The sequence below is a fragment of the Myiozetetes cayanensis genome, unplaced genomic scaffold, assembly GCF_022539395.1.
Source record: "Myiozetetes cayanensis isolate MyiCay16 unplaced genomic scaffold, myiCay2020 scf10, whole genome shotgun sequence".
Classification (NCBI taxonomy): domain Eukaryota; kingdom Metazoa; phylum Chordata; class Aves; order Passeriformes; family Tyrannidae; genus Myiozetetes; species Myiozetetes cayanensis.
The window spans coordinates 32,786,850-32,806,800 of NW_026086605.1; the positions used below are offsets into that span (position 1 = coordinate 32,786,850).

Below are 19,951 nucleotides of genomic sequence, written 5' to 3' on the forward strand. Positions count from 1 at the left end.
AGGTGACTGGTCCATGCAAGTTGGACCAGAGACAATCCGGGGGCATTTTAAGTTGGCTCCTTGCAGATTTCATTGTTCACAAACCCCAACTCTTTTTGGCACCTCCTGCTTACTCAAAAAGACTAATAACAAAGCCCATAAATTTTAAAGATACTTGTTACCGAAATTTCCTGACCAAACCAGTGTCTCTGCTGCGTAAAACATTTTCTTGTATATTTTAGTACCAGTTTGTCTCCGTTTCTGTTCAGGACAGAAAAATCACCAGCGCTCAGGTGGGAGGCTATACAGAAATGTGTCTTTAATCAACAGATAAGGCTCCTGATTTTGAGACATAATTCTGTTATTTTGGAGCAAAAATATCAATTTTAGGGTTAAAGGGGTATGTTTGGGGGAAAGTGAGGGATTTGGCGATTAAAAGGGAAAATCTGAATTTAGGGATAAACAGGCAATTTGAGCATGTTGCTTGTCTCCAGCTCCTCAGACTTCAGTAAGATCTAAGTTCCAAGTTATGCTAAAACTCAAAATACCTGGAAATAAGGGAACTTGGCACAACTAAGTTCCTCCTCATTTCTAAGGGGCTGACATCCAGCTGTTCCCACAGTATGGAAGTGTCTTTGAGTTTAAAACAATTCACCCTGAAACACTGCATAGAGAAAGAACTGAAGCAAAGCTCAGGACAGAGGTGACTTGAAAGGGACAGCAGTTTCAGCTGGAGAAACTGAAACAGTTCAAATTCCTAACAAATCCATGTGAGAAGACCCACGTTGTGGGAACAAAATCTGAAGCGGCACTTCAGGAAGAAAGTTACAGAAGGAACTCTTAGTTTAGGAGCAAATCTTCAGCCTTTGCAAAGCACCTGGCATTGCTGGAACAGTAACCTTTCCTTGCAGAGTTTACAATCTTGGAAATCTCTCTGCTAACCCTTTCGTCAGAAGCACTGACTAAGCTGCAACTGCAATGCCTTTCATCTCTGAAAAATGCTGCTCATAAGAGAACCACAGGCACACTTCCAAAATATTTGTATCTTGTCATATTTTGATTCAAGTAAATTAATGAACATGACTATCATTTTAATATATGGCAGAGAAAATATTTTTTAAAGAAATGAAGTCAGATTTTATGGAAAATTCTGATTCTGGGAAAAGATTGATTATTTTATCAATCACAAATGTTTACAGTTCAATCCAAGAAGCAGAAAACCAAGACAGCTGTCCTTGAGCATCCTCTGAGGCCAGTGAATATATGAAGTGGCAAGATTAAGAGTGAAGAAAACAATACCCAGCATCCTGAAGATCACAAGTATTTGCAAGCCATTTTTAAAATGGACTACAAGGAATCAAAGACTTTTGACAACAGTGGGGATTCACTGCCTAGAGCTGAGATAAAATCAGCATAAGAGGAGTTCCAGGAAGGTGTGGGAGATCAGTGCCAGTTCCTTCAGAAAGTCAGGTTTCCCTGCAGCACCACAGCAGTTTGCCCTGCAATGTCCACCCTTCCGTCACTGCGCAGGCAAATCTTCAACTCCCCTCCCCGGCGGGAACACTGAAAGGCTGCATGGAAACAAGAACCCACAGTTAAAAACCAGAGTGTGTCACAAAGGATTCAAAATCATGGAAAACTGCGGGAAATGAGGCTTCTCTGTCTGCACAGAGCAGACACTGCACCAGGGACAGCCTGGATGAACTGTCCTCATGGATGAAGATCAGCTGGGGTGTATTTCCAACTGGACCTGTCTCCTCAGTCTGACAAACCTGCTGCTTAACACCAGCTGTGAGGCTGCTGTGCTGCAGCCAACTGAAGCCTTGAGTTCTCCCTCCCTGGGATATCCCTCAGGATACAGCTTCTGGACGTCAGAAGGAAGAACACCAAGCATTATCTCCAAGAGAATGAAGAACCATTTTACTGGCACTGAACATCTGAAGCTGATATCACATTCAAAGAATGTGTCTGGCTAAGGGGTAAATAAGCTCACACAGGCAGTGGAAAAGTCTAGAAAGAAACATCAGTGCTGCTTCAGCTGTCACAAACTGACACCAAGTTCTTCCAGAGACAGGAACAGACATTGATTTATAGAATCCTGAGTACATAATTTAATACAACTGGATAAACTTGAAGTAGAAACAGCCTTGTAATTGATTACAGAACTAAGCTTTTGCCTGAACTGTTGAGCCATACTCAGGTGGGATGATAATGTTCACTTCACTTGTGGAGTCTGTAACTTATTTCAGCAGCCCCATTTCAGTTCAGATGGTATTTAGAAAAGGTTTGAGTTTGACATGGAGTTGCTTTTGTAAAAGGTTGTAAATGGATGAAGAGGCATCAATGTCCAGTCTCCTTGCTCAAGGAATTTCCAACTGCTACAGAAGCTGTTCAAAGCTCAAGGGCACATTTTCCCTCTCAACCCCACTATTATAAACAGGGTAACTGCATTCAGGCCTTGTAGAGCACAGGCTGCAGATGGCAGGTGTGCTGGACACTGTCAAACTATTTCTGAGCCACAGCTGATAAGAAAGCTCTTCTTGGCTCAGGTTGGTGAATTCTCAGACAAAGCAGACACTCTAAAAGAGCAGAAACAGAACCTATCTAAAGATTTATATTGATACTTTCTGTTCTTCTCCATTTACAGAGCCTCAGGGTATTGTTTTTAAGTTGTCAAACATCATCTAGGAATGGAGTATTGCTTCCACTGAATATTTTTGAGTCTTGAAGATTCAAGCTATGCTAAATTTGATCAATTGGTATTGCCAGGTGAGAATACACAGTTAAGCTCCCTCATGAGACTGGATTAAAATTAAAGAGATTATTTCTAATCTTCACAGGTTGGTTGGAGTTGCTTTCTTTCTTCTTTAATTGCTCAAGCAGTACTGGCTGTTTCATGGCAGGATTACTGAGATTATTTTCATATTGGCCCATCTGTTTTATTTTTAAAGAAACTTCCGCAGTAGAAGAGAAACAAAAAATAATCCACAAAAGGAAGGTTCAGCCAAGCTGATATGAAAACAATACCTGATCTGTTCTTTCTCTCCCACTGCAGCACTGCTATTTCACACTCTATCTGAGAGCAAACAGGCCTGCAGGGCACATTTCAGTAACCAGAGGTTTTCATGGAACAGCAGTGCCTCTGCAGAGAGTCTCTGATGTGCACTCACCTTTCAGATCACAAAGTTACTGCGTGTCCATTCCACATTTACTCTGAAAGCCTCGCTCTATATGCAGATTTTATACATCTTTTTCATAAAAACAAATACGTCCAATTGTAACAACAATATATAGCAGCTAAATTCAATGCCCTGAACTGTCAATCTGTACGTTGGGATTACTTGGAAAAGATGAAAGCTGTGATTACAACTCTGCAAAATTTTTGACTTCATGAGAATTCAAATTAGCAAAAATGTAAGCACAGAGAGATTTTTGGGACCTTCATGAAGCAACCTCTTCTGGGTTTTTTGTTTTGTTGTTGTTATTGTTGGTGGTGTTTTTTGTTTGGTGTCTAAGCTGTTCTGTACTGGGAAAGAATCAGAGAAGTTAAAAGGTAGTAACAAGAACCAAATTTCCCCACAAATTAGCACAGTTGTACAAAGTAAACAGGTACAGCAAGATTCCTTGAGCTTCCCCTGAGATTAAAAATTATCCTGGATAAGCCTCTTTTCATCACAGGAATTTGGGAAGCCCTCTCTAATCCGTTTGGTTATATGGAATTCCTTGTGCACGTTTATAAATATTACCTTAGAAATGTGCAAACCCTGTGAAGGGCTGGATACACAGACAGTTGCTATACTCTGCACTCATTAACAAACAGGAAAGTCTACACATTTGAATTAAGAGACTGTAAACGTTGCAGAGACTCCTCAAATGAAAGAAAGGCAAGGACTGATACTGAACCTTGATTTAGCCAGCAGCTTAAATTCAGGGACATGTACACAGTCTCAAGAAAGATCATAAAGTATTTCAGCTGGAAAATTCTCTTTGTGGTCACTGGGGGTGGTTGTTGTTTGACAACTCTGTCTAATAAAAGTAGGAAGAGAACCCAAAGACAGGAAGGATCAAACTAACTTGTATTTAAATCCGGTCTGTATGACTTGTACCACAGAAGAAGCTTCAGGACATCTTTGCATGGAAGGTGAAAAGAACCCAAACCTCTCTTGTGGAAAGACAGGACTTTTTTTGTGCTGAACACATTAGAGAGGCTGATTCCAACATAACTGCCTTTGCTGCTTGAGACAGTTTCTTCAAAAGGGGAACCAGGCAGGGGATGAGGGAATTTTGTGTTGCTTCTCTTGCTCTTGTGTTCTCTGGCAAAGCACTACAGACAGGAGAAGCAAAGGGTCACCCAATCCCTCTTTATCTAGTGTTGTCATGTATTAACAGTTTCTCTCGTTTTCTTTCCCTTGAGTTTCTTCCTTAACAACAAATATGTGGGCTATAAAGCACATCCCCTTGATTGAAACAATACCAATAAATCTTTTCTTTGTTTTAAGAGGTCCAGTCATCTCAGATTCCTTTAAGGCTTAATTATTTAAAAGTAAGCCTGCATGTAAAATCACAAATAAATAAAACCTGCTGATGCCCACGGACCACATCCCCACTCTTACATATTTAAGGTCAGTCATGTTCTTTCTGTTCCTGTAACCTAAGAGACTGCTATTTCTTATCTCCTGCCTGACTACCACATCAAAATTCATAAGCCTGAGCAAAACTATCTTCATACCTAAATGCATAGATAAAAAATTGGTATTAAAAATACATTCTCTTCTCACCTCGCTATAACAAGACTACCTATTCTAAACCCTAAGTTTCCTGAATAAGTCACTGAAAGGATAAATCTGGAGCAACTCTTAAGACAACTGCAAAATGAGTCAGAAGTTATGTGAGCTGTTCTGGTCTCAATAGACATGAGGGGACAGGAAAGGAAAACACTGCTCAAGGTGTACATGATTAATGAAAATACTGATACCTGTTCCCAACACCCAACATGTAACCCAGAAACACCAAGCAGGAAAGTAAAACCCAATCAAAACACATAAACAACATCACCTGAGTTTCACCAAGCTTCACTTGGGGTGAAAGGTCAGGAGAACTAAAATCCAAAAGCTGAAATCAAAAACCATCTGCAGAGAGTTAAGATCCAGAAAACAACACTTGCAACTCCCTGAGGGCAGGACATGCCATGTCCGTGGGTAGGAAAGAAAGCAATTTATCAAAGATCACCTCACATGCAAAATATGACAGAGTATTCTACTCATACTGAGAAAATGGACAGGGAGTTAGTGCTGCAGTTTGTAGTAATGCAACCTTGTCTCTTCTAGTGAGTGGATTTACCTAAAAGGGCAGCTTTGCCATAAAACAGTTTCTCTTACCAAGCATTTCTTTCTTCCCCAGTTTTTCTGACCAGTAGCTGCTTAAAACAGCATGGGTAGACCCTTAAAAGAAATTGGAAAACAAAGTACAGAATTAAATTACAATCACTATTTTATAAAGCAAGCACAGGCAAAATGTAAATGTCATAAATCAAGTGCCATGTGTGTCTAGCGAAAAAAAATAAAGCAGTATTACTTCCTCATCCTCTGGCTGCAATGGAAATTTTGTTCAGGTGAGGCTTTCAGCATTAGCCACCACTGGTAGGAATAACAAATAGTACCAATTATGACACTTGAGCCAAAGTACTCATTTGTTTACTAAAACTGAAGTTTCCTAATAACAGAATCTCCAAATCCTATATTCAAAATCTTATTCATCTAAACATGATGTTATTCAGTGAAACATGAACAGCTACCCATCCAATATCTGAATAAGCTTCTGGGTATTTTTTAAAAGTAGCAACAGGTGGATAGCAGTCACTGTGTAAAACAAAACTTTTTCCTCTCCTTGGGAGGTTTTTCAGTCTTGAATGCTGTTAACTGTCAGGATGTAACTCAGTAACATCTTCAAGGTCTCACCACAACTTCTGAAAATTAACAGAACAACTTCTTGTTTCCTGAACAATAGCTTAAAAAACTTCAGATGACTTCTGAGATTCATGGCTAGAAATGCTGCTTCAGGCTCCATTAACAGCTGGGGGAAAGGACCCTGCTGAAAACCCCACTCCAAAGGAACTCCAATTCTCAGGCTCAAGGACACCAGGCCTTACTAACAAATTGTCAAAAGAGAAACAGAATACAAAGCCCTAACACTGTTAAAAGCACACCTGGGCAACACAATAAAAAGATTTCTTTCCCTAAAAGAAAGGACACTTCAAGATGGAAGAAGAGCAGCAAGGACCTGTAACAAGCCTAGAAAACCTCAGCCATTTAGAAACTGAAAAAAACACAGGAATGTCTGGCCTAATGACAGCAAGAAGATGATTTGATTTTTTCTGAATGAGTTGCCATCAGTCATGAAAGTTCTCAGTTGAGCACACTCCTGCTGTCCACATGAAACACTAAGTTAGAAGAGACTCCAAAGAACAAAAACAGATTCATGAAGTTTAATAATAAACTTCTGATTGAACTGAAACAAAAGGAAGAGTTGCTTATCTCACACACATTTACCTGTAACAGGGTCTTCCAGAACTCCATACCAAGGTGCAAAATATCTGGAGTAAAAATCATGGCCTTTCCCACTGGAATTTCCCTTAAGAGTGAGGATGAGCCCTTTCACTTTTCCTGTCTTTTCAGCTGACAAAAAGCGTTGTGCACTCACTTGCAGTTCTTCCAACACAGACCTTGGACAGAATCATAAAAATTACAATATATATCTAAATCATCCTTGAATGAACAATGACATTCAGCTCTATGAGATTCACAAATGCTTTGGAATAATTTGAATCGGAATTTTCTCTACAAAGCTACTTACAATGCTGTTCAGCATGTGAAAGCAGATTACAGTCCACTGGCAGTAAGAATCCCTGGCATTCTGTCAATGGGCTCTGAATCTAAGCAGGACTCCCAACTTCCTGCCAGCTCACTGGATCATTTCACACTCAGATGGAAGGGGGAAACACGCCATGGTTAAAACTGTTTCCTACACCTCCTTTTCTTCAAAACAGATTTTGGATGGATGTTATTCACCTCTGCAGGTTCAGTAAGTTCAAAGTAGAAGATAAAATAACTATTTAATACAGAAATTTACTTTAGAATTTTTAATCTCTACCTGATTTAAAACTAGATAGAAGTACCTAGTATGTAAGGAACAGAGATTACACAAGCCCACTCAATTTCTCTACTCTTGATTTTTAAATAAAAGTATTAGACACCTTTCATAAGCGTCACTGAGGCAGACTAACAGGTTCTTTGTGTCAGGAGAGTAACGGACATCTTGAACACTCATGTCACCAACTGCTGCCTGGTGCAAAAAAAAGGAGACAAAGGAAAACGTCACCACTGGAATATGAAATGCTGTTTCCTTCACATTTTTGGGGAACACACTCCCTGCTACAACAGCCTCATGTAAGGTCTGTCATCCCAGAGGGTTCTCTAGCATAGGCAAGCAAGACAAGGAAATGCACTGAGTTTGGTGTGTCAAGTTCAGGAGTAGAACAAGCAGGGCCTTGTTGCCATTTTTCAGCCATCTTAACGTATAAAAGCAAGTAGAGCTATTACAAATGTTCCTCTAAGACACTATAGACATTCTTTTTTTACCTTTATTAATTCTTCTACTTCCTCAACTACCTGAAGAAGAGAAAAAAAAAAGCACTGTAAAAAATAAAATATATATATGCATGTATTTATGCAACTACAGACACATATCCTTACATACACATACAAACATCAACACACACTTCCCCTGAAAGCCTATCAGGAATAAAACTTGGACTGACCTGGGGGTAGGCTGTATAAAGTGGCAAGTCCAGGACAATGTGATCTTTCACTTGTCTGGCTCTCAATTCCCCGCTCAGGGTCACAAATGTGAGAACTGGATTTGGATTTTCTAGACACAGAACATTGCAACATTAGCAAACACAAGAATTGGAATCCAAAGTCTTACAGCTCTTGCAGTAGCTCAGCACATTCAGAAAAGGTTAATTAAGCACTGTAGGCATCAGACTGCAGCCAGATAATGACAGAGCAGTTGTACGAGACACCAGCGGTGTCTCCACGTGTGTCCTCTAAATGTTCTGAATATTTAGTTGCCTTTGGTGTAGAAACTACAGATCTCACTTACAAGTAAACTTTCTAAAATGTTGGATGTATATAAAATATCTAGATTGCAATCATACTTTGAATGTGAAACAGCACAGCAGCCGATGCCAGTGTAGCGTGACCACAGAGAGGAACCTCATTGGCTGGGGTGAACCACCTGAGCCCAAAGCAGCAACCTGCAAAATAAAGTTTATGCAGCATCAGTAGGTGCAAGAGTCCATTTCTTCCTTTTATCTCCACACTTTATATATAGAGTGGTGATGTTCCAGTTAATCAAAATGATGTTATGATCTGTCTTGGTCCTAAATGCACTTTTAGGAACCCATTTTGCACTGATTTTTGGCACAGCTGTAATTTCTTAATCGGGTCAGCAACTGGACTCTACTATTAACAAGGAGAGCAGCCAAAGGATGCTCCTGATCTGCCTCCAGCCTGGGAACCAGGCACATCCCTGAGATGGGGAGCAGCTCTGGTGCTGCTGGGGAGCCAGAAACCAGGGACATCTGAAATGTCAGTGGTAACCAAAAACCCAACAAACTGTGACAGCCTCAACTCATAACTTATCTCCCAAAAAACTGAAAAATAGTCTGGGAAAAGGGGAAAACAAACTGGGAATGTAAGAATCAGAAACTGCCACTGTTTGTTCTAACTGAAAGAAGAGGATAACAGTCTGGAAAAATAAAAACAGATCTGAGAGAACTGAAAGCATCACAATCTATTGGCTGTTTCAGGTGAAAAGTGGAACTGAACAGCTTCTTGAAGTGGTGGCATTCTAAGTTCTCTTGTGTCTCTATGATATAAAAATGCCTTAATTTTTATCCAAAATGGATAGAACTTTGAGCACTCTAAGAAATGCACAGATTTTTCCTTTTTCCTGAACAGGTCTTATTTAGAAGATAAGCCTCTGTGTCCCTGTGTCTTACGCAATCCTACAGAGGTGTGGTTGTGATCCCTACACACCTGCAGGCTGGGTTCCCCTTTAGGGGTTAAGTGTCATTCTATTCCCTTGTTAGATATTTTGGGGGGTATAGAGAACCAACTCACTTTTGGTAAAGTCATCTCCAGGGTGCAGCTTTCTGATGAAAGCTGTTTCTGAAAGGTTCATTTCTGTTGCGATTTTCTGGTGCAAAGCTTCATCCAACTCCTAATGATGAAACAACAAATCCAATTAAAAGCAGAACAAAAAATGAAGAATCAATCTTTCTGTCACATACAGTTATTTCATTTTCTATTATTAATAAAACATAGATGCAGTTACAGTTAAAAATACATTCTGAGATTAAAAAATTTTTAAGCATAAAACTGGGATAACAAGTTCAACCACTGTGATACATGGGAATTTCTAATATTTGTCCTATTGGTTTCCAAATTCTTGGACTACGTGGAAAATTAAATCACCCAAAAAACTAAACTCAGTCTTTCCAGGAACACAAGCCTGACTTTTTAAGTTGTAATTAAAGTCACACTGAGAAGTCATTATTAACATAACCTAAAATTAATTAAAACTTTCTTTTTATAACTCTGAAATATCCCTACCAGCATGAGCTCTGCAGTGATGGAACATCCCAGGGGGCTGATCAGCCCTAAGGGCCCTGCCCTCCCTACCACTCCTTAAACAAGAACAATACAAGGAGTAGGGAGGGCCTGAGAAGAGAGAAACTGAAAAAAAACCCCAAACACAAAAGCTGGAGTTCACTAAGTGCCCTAAACCAGTGTCAATCTAAACCAGTGAACATTGATCCCAAGATACACGAGCCCCAGAGAGTGCAGAACATTCTACCTGGCCCTTGGCCCATTGCTTTCCCCACAGTTCTGCTGACTGCCCAGGACTGAGAATCTGATCCTCAAAATACTGAGACTCAAATGAAACAAAGGTCTAAGGGGACCTGCTCAGGTTCAACCTCTGAGAGATAAAAATCTGCCCTCCGAACTTTGATTATTTCCTTTAACAACTAAGCCTTTTCAGCCAATAAGCCCATACCAGAGATACAAACCGATTCCTAATGTGTACAATCACCTGTTCTTGCAGATTAAATTGTATAGAATTAAACATTTTAACATTTTACAGTAACAAGCACCTCTCCTTTATTTCAGCAAAACAGTTCTGTTATTTACAGTTACCATAGAGATCCTAAAACAAAGACCAACAAAAATGTTGTCAAAAATAACGTTTTTAATAACATAGAACTTTATTGAAATACTGCCATCCTGTGGCACCTCTGAAACACAGAAAGGGCTGGTTTTGCCACTCTTGCAGCACTCTCCGTTTTTTCTGTAAAGCACCTGCCGAGGCTCTGAAGGGAACAGAGGAGTTTTGCTGCTGGCTGCACCGTGCTTTCTTGAAGCTTAGAATAAAATGCTAAAGTAGGATCTCAGCATTAATTTGGACGCCAAAACCTCTACCTCCAGGAACTGTAGAAAATACTTTATAACGTCCGCATTCCAAAGGCACCGTGCAAGTAAACTGTCCTCACAATATCTTAGTGTAATAAAATAAATTAACATAAAAACGCAGTCAGAAGCTCACAGGTTTAAACCACAGATCATTCAGAGTGTATTTAGATTTTAGGGGGCCAAAAATACCCCTGAAGTGAGATGTTCTCAAGTCATAGCTTTAGCTGTCCTGGTGAGTAGGCAATGCTGTATGAGATGGAGGTAGACATAGGAACATCCAGAAAAGATTCGTGTCATCAGTACAAGCTGTTGCCATTGACTATTCAACATGTATTTTCGTACTCCAGTTTTCATCAGGAGTTATTACACAAATAATACAAGGACTACAAACTTCTAATGCCCATTTAATAATTATTTTTAGTAGAAATCAGTACCAGTTAGTACCAACTGTTCATTCTGAATCCTTCTTAATCCTTCAAAATCTTCATTCTGAATCATTCTTAAGAAATTAAGCCATTTCTTTTTGACTTAACTCAGAATACATCCAGTATATTCATTACAAGATATTTTTTAAATCCCACACAAAATCCAAAGGGTGTCTGTCTTGTGTGACATCGTTCTGATGCAAAAGGAGCACCCCCGTGCTAAGTCCTCTCTATTCTGGAGCAACAGCAAACAATCCCCCCCAGCAGCGCTCCCGACTGAAGGAAGCGAAGTCTAACACAGTGCTGAGTCCTCAGGCCAAGGACACAACGGCAAATGTCATTGCAGGACCTCAAGAAACAGTTGTTTGGGTTTGGGGTTTTGTTTTTTTTCACTTACATTTTCAAGCAGACAAACTGCCGCAGGATTTCCAGAAAATGGCTGGTTTGTAAAGGCATCAACCGTAAAAACTGGGATTTGCATTGTCGTGGCAGCCTGTTCAGTCGCAGGCTGTGCCCGCCAAGGTGCTTTCTAACCTGCTCTACTCCAAACGACAGCAGAGCTCCAAGTTAATGTTTCCCTGAGGGCAGGAGGAGCCAGCGGATCCATCCCGTCACTTCCGAGCGCCAGACCACACTGAGCCTCCCTGCACGGCCCCGGCGCTCTGCACTGGTGTTTTAAACAGAGTTCAGCCTCCCTCTGGCACCGCTCGCCACCAGCTCCCGAACGCCCGCACGGGCCCTCCCAGCACAGCGCCCGGCCCGGCGCGTCCCACACTGAGGGAGGCGGGATCCCGCCGGGCTCCGGCGGTGCCGCGGGTTTACCGCGGGCAGCCATTGCGTGCGCCCACCCCGGGCAGCCTTGCCCATGCAGCCTCCCTGCCACGGCTGCGCCGGAGCCGCGGGGCGCCCCGAGCGGGACGCGCTCCAGGGCCCGACCGGAGGCGATGGCGGCGTGAGGCGATGCTCGGGCCGCGCGCGCTCCCGCGTGGCGCCAAAACGCACGGCGGCGGCCGCGTGCCCGAGCACGCGGCACGAGCACGAGCGCGCGCGCCCCGCAGCCCCGCGGCGGCGAAAGGACCAGCGGGTACCGCCCCTCCCGCCTTCTCCTCCGCACCGCGCATGCGCCGCCTGCCCTCCCGCCGCCACCGCCCCCCATCGCGCTTGCGCGGGTGCTGCCAGGCGGGGGAGAGGCGGCGCGCGGGGCGGCTATCGCGATAGTCGCGCGGCCCGGACGCTCCGCTGCCCGAGGGCGCTGCGCAGGTGCGGGTCCCGCCAGCCGGTCCTGGGAGAGAGTGACAGGCGCGTCCTGCCGGCTCGAGCGGCTGCCGGGGCACACCAGGGGTGCGGAGGGGCGAGCGGTGAGCGGGGGCGCAGGGCCCGGGGCTGCGGGGGCGGGAGGGGGATGGGATGGGATGGGGGTCCCTGCGGCCCTCGCGGCGCCGGGCCCGGCTCGGCGCGCGCCGGCGGGGGGGGCGGGGCGGCGCGGAGCCTCGTTCCCGATCGCGGCCGCCATTTTGAGCGGCGGAGCCGAGGGCGGTGTCGGCCCCGGGACAGCGGCGGGCGGGGGGCCCGGAGCGGCCGAGGGGACGCGGGCAGGGCGGCACAGCACGGCTCAGCTCAGCGCAGCTCAGTTCCGGCGGGCAGAGAGGTGCGCGGCGAGTATCGCGGCCCGAGCGGGGAGGGCGGGAGGCGGGCGCGCCGGCGAGGCGCGGTAAATGGCGGCGGGGAGCGGGCGAGGGGTCAGGGCCGCGCTGTCGGCAGCGCGGCGGGAGGCGGCATCGCCAGGGCTCCTCGCCTGACGGGGCGGCTGCGGCGGTTCCCTTTGTGGCACGGTGGCGGTGCCCCCGCCGCACGCCCCCCTCGCACACCCACCGCCCCTCACCGCCCCCGGCTGAGGGCAGACAAAGGAAGGCCTTGTGGTTCCAGCCCCCTCCTTAAGTGTTTTGCTTATAAAAAAGGTAAAAAAAAAAAACACTCCGTCAAAAAAAAGGAAAAAAACCAACCCACCACCATAACCCCACAAAGCCTTACGGAGCGGATATGAAATGTGCTCTGAGTAAATACCGAGCTTTACGTGCCGGGCCTTCCCACGTGCTGCTACATCCCCGCCGGAGGGGTGTCCGTGTGTGCGAGCGGGCCGGGCACGGCAGTTCTACCCACATGACAGAAATCAGGCTCGTTATCCATAGCGTTTGTTATCTAAGAAAACCCGCCAGATTTCCTTTGAAGGGAGGGACTTAGGCATGGACGGAATCTCAATTCTCTTCATTTTTTGCTTCGGTTTTTCTTAGGATTTGTTTTAAATAAAAGATGGATTGGAGTGGCAAACACAATGGGCCCAATGATACAACCAATGATGGGACGGTGGTACGACTGCGGGGCCTGCCATTTGGTTGCAGCAAAGAAGAGATTGTTCAGTTTTTCCAAGGTACCTCCAGTATAGTCGAAGTGTAGTGGGTTTCTTTAGAGCTTTCTTATGTCTTTAACACCGTGTTTTGCACATTTTTAATAGCGGGTAATGGGGAGGATGGGAGGCATTGTGTTGAGTTAGTTTGTCTTAAGTAAGAATTATGCCCTGTAAATGAAGCGCAAATAACCAGAGATGTAGTAAAACACAGAATATATCTAATTTTATCGAGGTGGTAAACATGTTTTGCATATTGGGGTAACCTGAATGTTAGCATTTGGATCAGTTAAATTGCTTGATGGGTAGCAATATTTTCTTCATGTAACTTAGGCGGTTGTATTTTTGCATAGTCTAAACAAGAAAAGAAGTATGGCTAAATCCATAAATGTTTAATGAAAGATCATGGGCTTGTATTGTTGGGTGATGGGGAAAACGAGGTGGTTTTCTTTTTCGTTGTTGTTGTTTAGATATGCTTTAAGTATTTGCTGCAGATGGGAATGTTTCAGCCTTTAACACTGTTCCCCTTGACGGGGTTATTTGTCCTTGGGTTAAAGGGTTGGAAATCGTGCCAAATGGGATAACATTGACGCTGGACTACCAGGGGAGAAGCACAGGGGAGGCCTTCGTGCAGTTTGCTTCAAAGGAGATAGCAGAAAATGCTCTGGGGAAACACAAGGAAAGAATAGGGCACAGGTGGGGATGGAGAGTTTGGGATGGTGTTAAATCTTTATTTTTTGGGGGTTGTGGGTCAGTAATGCTTTTGGGGGGTTGGGGACCATTGGGAAATTGGCTGGTTTTAAGAATTTTTATAACTGATCCTAAGTTAATTTGGGAAATATAGTAGATTTGGGGGGTGGGGGAGACAGTATTGCTCTGGGTAGTTTGCTAAACTCAGAAAATTGTTTCAATCGCTCTCGTGTAGGGTAATTTGTGATAAATGCTGTATAGCCAGACACTGTTTTTCAACAGTATGTTTCTCATACTGGAAAGACATGTTTTAAGCCTAATTTGTACAGCTAGAATTTTCACATAGTAACTTTTGCCACTGTAAAGTGGGGGTTTTGAATACACTTAAGATTCTTACGGTTTTGAGGAGAAACTTAAGTTGTATGGTCTCTCTAGTCACTGCTATTGGCTTGTACCTTTAGTCATAGAAAATGTAGTATGGCCTTTTGTGACATTCCAACAGCTTCTGCCTGTGTTCTTACTGGTGCCTTGAAAATCCTCTTTTATTAGATACATTGAAATCTTCAAAAGTAGTAAGAGCGAAATCAGAGGATTCTCTGACATGCCGAGAAGAATGATGGGACAACAGCGACCTGGACCATATGATAGACCATTAGGAGGAAGAGGGGGTTATTATGGAGCTGGGCGTGGAAGTATGTATGACAGAATGCGTCGAGGAGGTGGTGGATATGACGGTGGTATGTTTACCTAATGAACAGAGGTTCTGTTGTGTCATGTTTCTGACATACTTGTCAAGAAATAACAAAATGGCAGTAGCTGCAACACCCATTAGGTTGGACGGATTGACCTCAAAAAAACTCGTAGCGTATCAGAAAATGTGGCTTCTTATTTAAGATGAATGTAAATAATAACGAAACTGTTTTCAGCAGAATTTGATCTCTCGTTTGCATGTTTCAGTCTGTTACATAAAAAGAAATGTACTTTTGCACCGTGTTCAGAAATCCAGGTTTAACAGTCCATAGAGGCTGTTGGCAAAGCGCTGGGTGCCCAAAGACTGCAGAATTGAGTGTTGTGCATGGCTCTGTGAATGCTGAGCGGTAATGTAATGGCTCCTCTCTGTCTCTCCCTTGCACAGGATATGGTGGCTTTGATGATTATGGTGGCTATAATAACTATGGCTATGGAAACGACGGCTATGACGACAGAATGAGGGATGGGAGAGGTAAAAGAAATTATCAGCTTGTTTAAAATGTTTTTGCTCTTATTTGAGTTGTAAGACAGTATTTTCAAGACAAATAATGGCTTCATTATGCTATTTTGTAAAGAAAGAAGTTTGTTTAAAAAAGGGAATTGGGGACAAGTAAGAAAGGGTAAATAAATGGCTTAGGATGCCTTCTGGTTAAGGCTTGGGCTGGTACATGGGAACTGTAAACATGGAGCGTTCAGTGCTATAATTCAGAGCTTTCAGAAAAACAGTGATGACTTTTGGCTTTTCATGATCTTAGAGGTGTGTGGGTTTTTTTGGTTTGGGTTTTCCAATAGGCATGGGAGGCCATGGCTATGGAGCTGGAGATGCAGGGTCGGGGTTCCATGGTGGCGGTCATTTTGTTCACATGAGAGGGCTGCCCTTCCGAGCCACGGAAAACGATATTGCGAACGTAAGTACCACGGGGAAAAGGGCTTCCTGCTCCCAGGAGCATGGTCACACTGGGTTAGAGTTCTCAAAACTAGGGGCTGCTACACCTGCTCCATGAAGTCATGGCCCTTTCTGTGAGCTGCACAGAGTTAACGAGCTTTTAAAGGTGGAGTTTGAGGTGGGATCACCAGAGGGGTCAGCAAAGCTGATTTAACGTTAATCCTTGTACTTGCTGCTCTTGTGTTTCCATACAAGGTGTATTGCAGAGACAACAGTTGCTGCTGTCAGTATCCTCTTTTTAAGGTTTTCAGAACTTGTTAGAGCTTATTTGGTTTCGAAAGTAACAGCAGATGTGAAACTTAGATAGCTTAGTTTGCATATTTATTTGTTGACCTGAGCCTACTTTAGGAGGGGCAGGGTGTGAAGGCTGAAGGGAGCTGTGTTTGGAGGGGATGGTATCCTGTTACTTGGGCTTTTATCTGCCACCCTCATCCCTTTCATCTGCAGATTTTGGGAATGTATTGTGTCGCTGTAATGTGGGGTTTATAGGGAGAAAAGCTTTTTTGGGATACAAGGCCTGGTTTAAACATAACATGCCCTTGGGAAGAGGAAGTCTTGTCACTTGAACCTGTATATTTTATTTTTATATATATAAGAATTCCATTCTTAAGCCTGTGCTTGCTGTCTCTTTTTTGGGGTGGATTGGTTGGTTTCAATACAGATGGATTTTCTTGTTTCAGTTCAATTGTTTAGTCTAATGACTCCATGACAACAAGGGCCAAACATCAGGCTTTGATTTGGAATAGTGAGGAAGAGCAGTCTGATTGATGGGCAGCAGAGACAAATAAAAACCAATTAATTTTTTTCTTGCCCAGGATGGCATCATATAAGATTGTGTTGCTCAGAGCAGTGTGTGTGGGCTGGAGTTGTTTGTATATTTGCTTTCAAAGAAAGCTCCTCAAGCTCTATAGCTGCAGCTCTTGAAGCTGTGTAGTAATAATGGATTATAAGTGTAGGTTGACCCAATGTTGAAGGTCCCCTATCCCTGTAATTGAGAAATGAGTAATTAAATCTAGTGTGGTAGGACGACACTAATTGATGCCGTGCACCACTAGCCATGGGGATGGAAAAAAATACCTGGCTTGAATTCTACATTAAAGTGATTGTTTTTGTTTTATTCTTAGTTTTTCTCGCCATTGAACCCTATAAGAGTTCACATTGACATTGGGGCAGATGGAAGAGCTACAGGAGAGGCAGACGTGGAGTTTGTGACACACGAGGACGCAGTAGCTGCCATGTCTAAGGATAAGAACCACATGCGTGAGTGTCGTGTTTCCCGGCTGCATGGGCTGGGCTCCAGCGGGGGGGGGGCTCCAGCAGGCCCACCCCTTGGCACACCCGCCTTCTGGTGCTGTTCTCTCCCCTCCAAATAAGCGGGTGGGGGGCACTTTGTGAAACAAAATGCAAAGTAAGTCTGTCTTGCTTCCTGCAGAGCATCGATACATTGAACTGTTCCTGAATTCCACTGCTGGAGGTGGCTCTGGAATGGGAGGCTACGGCAGAGATGGAATGGGTACGCATGGATTGCACACTTAGCTGCTGTTTTGCCAGGTCTCATGAGTTGCAGGCTTGTAACGGTGCCCTTTTGGCTCTACAGATCAAGGTTACGGCTCGGTCGGTAGGATGGGCATGGGCAGCAATTACAGCGGCGGGTACGGAACTCCGGATGGCCTGGGCGGATACAGTAAGTGCGGGCTCTGTTGTGCACATCCGCTGGGAAGGGGTTGCTGTGCTTGTCTGCTGGCACACACTGGGCAGGGTGGGCTTTGGGCTGGGAGGAAGGAAGGAGGGGGCAGTAAATCATTCAAACTGTGAAGCATTGGGGTCTTCATACCTTGTGCTGCTGCATCAGCTGCTGGTTAAGGGAGCGGTGCTGGAGTAGCATTTGTGTAAGTTGTCATCTGCTGCATTACCCATCCCATTTTTTCTTTTTTCAAGGTATGTATGCGTGACCTTGTGTCAATTGTTTGCAGGTCGTGGCAGTGGAAATAGTGGAGGATACTATGGGCAAGGCAGTATGGGTGGAGGAGGATGGCGTGGGATGTATTGAAGGATAGCCTTGCTTCTGCAAAACACCCTGGAAGAAACAGTCTCTGGTCTACTAGACTTTCTTACAAAATTTAATTTCTTTTGTATTTTAAGAACTTTATAATGACTGAAGGAATGTGTTTTCACAATATTATTTGGTAAGCAACAGATTGTGATGGGAAAATCTGTTTTCTGTAGGTTTTATTTGTTGCATACTCTGACTTTAAATAAATTTTTATATTCAAACCACTGATGTTGATACTTTTTATACTAGTTACTCCTAAGGATGTATTACATATTCAAGGCTACAGTCGGTTTAAGTTGTTGTACTGTGGTTCCATAAAGGTGGTTGTACTGTAACTCCTATGAACACTGATTGAGTTCTGTGTAATCTTGGTTTAGTGAACAAATTTGAAACATTCACTTGTTTAAGGGGAAAAAGATAGATGCATAGATTAGTTTATTTGGTTAAAGCCTTTCCTAAACCCTTTTGATAAGTTGTATGTAATAATTGCACCACAGCATAAAGCTGTGGAGGCTGAAAGTCATTGTTCTGCCTTCCTTCCTTCCTTCTGCTGGCACATCCACCACCACCAGCTCCACACCTGTGTGAACAAGCAGTACCTCTGCTTTCTGCTCCACAGAACCAAGCACCACATTCATTTCCATGCTTTGCTGTAGCTCCAGAGCCTGCACTTCACACACGTAGCCTGCAAAGCAGCCCAGCTTTTCCTTCACATGACATAGGTCAAACACTTGGAAGCTTTTTCTTAGTATTTTTTTCACAAACATGCTTTCAGCAAGAGTGGGGAGTTGGAAGCAAGTTAGACTTTTCTTTCTTGAATTTATTGTATTTAGACATGGTTCAGCTTTTTTTTGCTGCTCAGAGCTGACTTGTCTGTATTTGCTGAAAATCTGCCAAGCTTTTCTACAGATGAGCTCCTTAGAAGCCAAGATCTCTAAAATATCTGTAGGCCCAATACTATTCAGTAACACAACCCAAACAATAAAACTTTCTGTGCATTTGTGACATGTAAGATATGTAAGAAACTATTGTTTGAAGACACTTAACATACCTGATGTGTAATGGAAAAAGGTATTTATTCTTCTGAGCCAGTGTGATCTCCCAAATTAACTGCTTTGTCCTCAATGCCTCCCTTAAAATGTCAAATGTGATCTTGGGTATTGCAAGTCTGTCACCTGTTTTGCTAGTACTGTGTTATATCTGTAATAAATGTCTTCTTGTGGGAGAGGAGAATGGAGTTTATTTCACCAGAGAATGTGTTGGGGGGGTCAAAGGGACTGGAAGTAAGAGCTGGAAAGGGTAACTGGCACAGGAAGCTTTCCAAGCACTGCAGCAGTTTTGGCCAGGAAGGGGAGGGAAGAGGAGTTTGTAACCATTGGAACTCAGCGCTCTTCAGACCGATGGGTTTCTTGGTCTGGTGCTGAGAACTGGTGCTGTAAATGGCAGTGCTCAGGACAAGAGGTAACCAGCTACAGGGAGGCCCCGTTACTGCAGAGAGCAGAGTGGGGGCTGAAAGAAGCCTTCCTGGGCACAGCAGGGGGCTTAAAGCCTGCCAGCTCTGCCTCACTGGGGACACCTGACACCTGCTGGGACTCACCTCTGGAGAGCAGGGTGGCCCTGCTTTGAGCTGTTCTTCCAACCAGGCCACCTGCACAGAGCTCTCTGGCTCCAGCCCCCCCGAGCGCAGTCCCACAGTGCTGGACAGGGAATCCCTCGGGCCTGGCCCGCCCCTTCACCCTGGAACGAGAGCAGCGTTCAGCCAGGAACCTCCCACCTCACCTGAGCAGCATTTACACTGCAGAGGAATTGTGGGGATGAGAAGCTGTGAGCAAGGGTTGCCCAGGCAGGTGTAGGGGTTTGTGGCTGTGTCCAGGTGTGCTCCAGCCCCAGAGCTGCAGTGTTGACTGCTGGTGCCAGGAATCCCTTCCAAGCAGCAGGTGCCACCACGGTAAGTGACCCCCTTTGGTGGGGAGGTGGGTGCAGCTCCCGTCATCCCTGTGTGGGGGGAGCAGCAGCAGCAACAGGAGGAGGAGGAGGAGCATATTTTCTCTGTACCTGCTGACACCCCAGTGCAGGAAGGCAGAATTCATTTCCCAGGAGGAATGAAAGGCTCCTCTGATCCTGTCAGAACAGTTACAGGCCCTCTTGGTACCTCACAGCTCTTCCTGTGCT

The 19,951-nt window shown here is 44.3% G+C and overlaps 2 protein-coding genes across 9 annotated transcripts; one reads left to right on the top strand and one right to left on the bottom strand.

The window, feature by feature from the left end:
• Nucleotides 1-273: 273 nt before the first annotated feature.
• On the bottom strand, nt 274-11,470 carry LOC126634907 (phenazine biosynthesis-like domain-containing protein). Its single transcript, XM_050305794.1, has 9 exons — nt 11,334-11,470; nt 9,162-9,261; nt 8,195-8,293; nt 7,796-7,905; nt 7,617-7,646; nt 7,232-7,320; nt 6,528-6,700; nt 5,358-5,420; nt 274-1,550 (listed from the first exon to the last, which is right to left on the bottom strand). Exons 1-9 carry the CDS (start codon nt 11,415-11,417, stop codon nt 1,438-1,440), a joined length of 861 nt encoding a protein of 286 aa, XP_050161751.1. The 5' UTR covers nt 11,418-11,470; the 3' UTR covers nt 274-1,437.
• Nucleotides 11,471-12,081: 611 nt separating this feature from the next.
• HNRNPH3 (heterogeneous nuclear ribonucleoprotein H3) lies at nt 12,082-19,004 on the top strand. 8 transcript variants are annotated; one of them, XM_050305807.1, is made up of 10 exons: nt 12,135-12,294; nt 13,228-13,364; nt 13,898-14,036; nt 14,580-14,722; nt 15,166-15,252; nt 15,573-15,688; nt 16,851-16,986; nt 17,159-17,239; nt 17,324-17,410; nt 17,700-19,004. In XM_050305807.1, exons 2-10 carry the CDS (start codon nt 13,247-13,249, stop codon nt 17,774-17,776), a joined length of 984 nt encoding a protein of 327 aa, XP_050161764.1. In that variant the 5' UTR covers nt 12,135-12,294; nt 13,228-13,246; the 3' UTR covers nt 17,777-19,004. The 8 variants fall into 8 exon arrangements, with proteins under 8 accessions (XP_050161759.1, XP_050161762.1, XP_050161761.1 ...); XM_050305806.1 differs by having other exon boundaries at nt 12,136-12,294; nt 14,580-14,767; XM_050305802.1 differs by lacking the exon at nt 17,700-19,004 and having other exon boundaries at nt 12,082-12,196; nt 14,580-14,767; nt 17,324-17,648.
• The last annotated feature ends 947 nt before the right edge of the window (nt 19,005-19,951 follow it).

What these genes read in the sequence shown, in the direction of transcription:
- LOC126634907 (XM_050305794.1), bottom strand. Translation starts at nt 11,417, where the DNA reads ATGCAAATCCCAGTTTTTACGGTTGATGCCTTTACAAACCAGCCATTT. An exon ending in TGGAGATGACTTTACCAAAA is followed by an intron (nt 8,294 to 9,161) that starts GTGAGTTGGTTC and finishes TTTATTTTGCAG; the next exon opens with GTTGCTGCTTTGGGCTCAGG. An exon ending in TTTATACAGCCTACCCCCAG is followed by an intron (nt 7,647 to 7,795) that starts GTCAGTCCAAGT and finishes TCTCTTCTTCAG; the next exon opens with GTAGTTGAGGAAGTAGAAGA.
- HNRNPH3 (XM_050305802.1), top strand. Translation starts at nt 13,247, where the DNA reads ATGGATTGGAGTGGCAAACACAATGGGCCCAATGATACAACCAATGAT. An exon ending in AAGGAAAGAATAGGGCACAG is followed by an intron (nt 14,037 to 14,579) that starts GTGGGGATGGAG and finishes CTCTTTTATTAG; the next exon opens with ATACATTGAAATCTTCAAAA. An exon ending in TAAGGATAAGAACCACATGC is followed by an intron (nt 16,987 to 17,158) that starts GTGAGTGTCGTG and finishes TGCTTCCTGCAG; the next exon opens with AGCATCGATACATTGAACTG.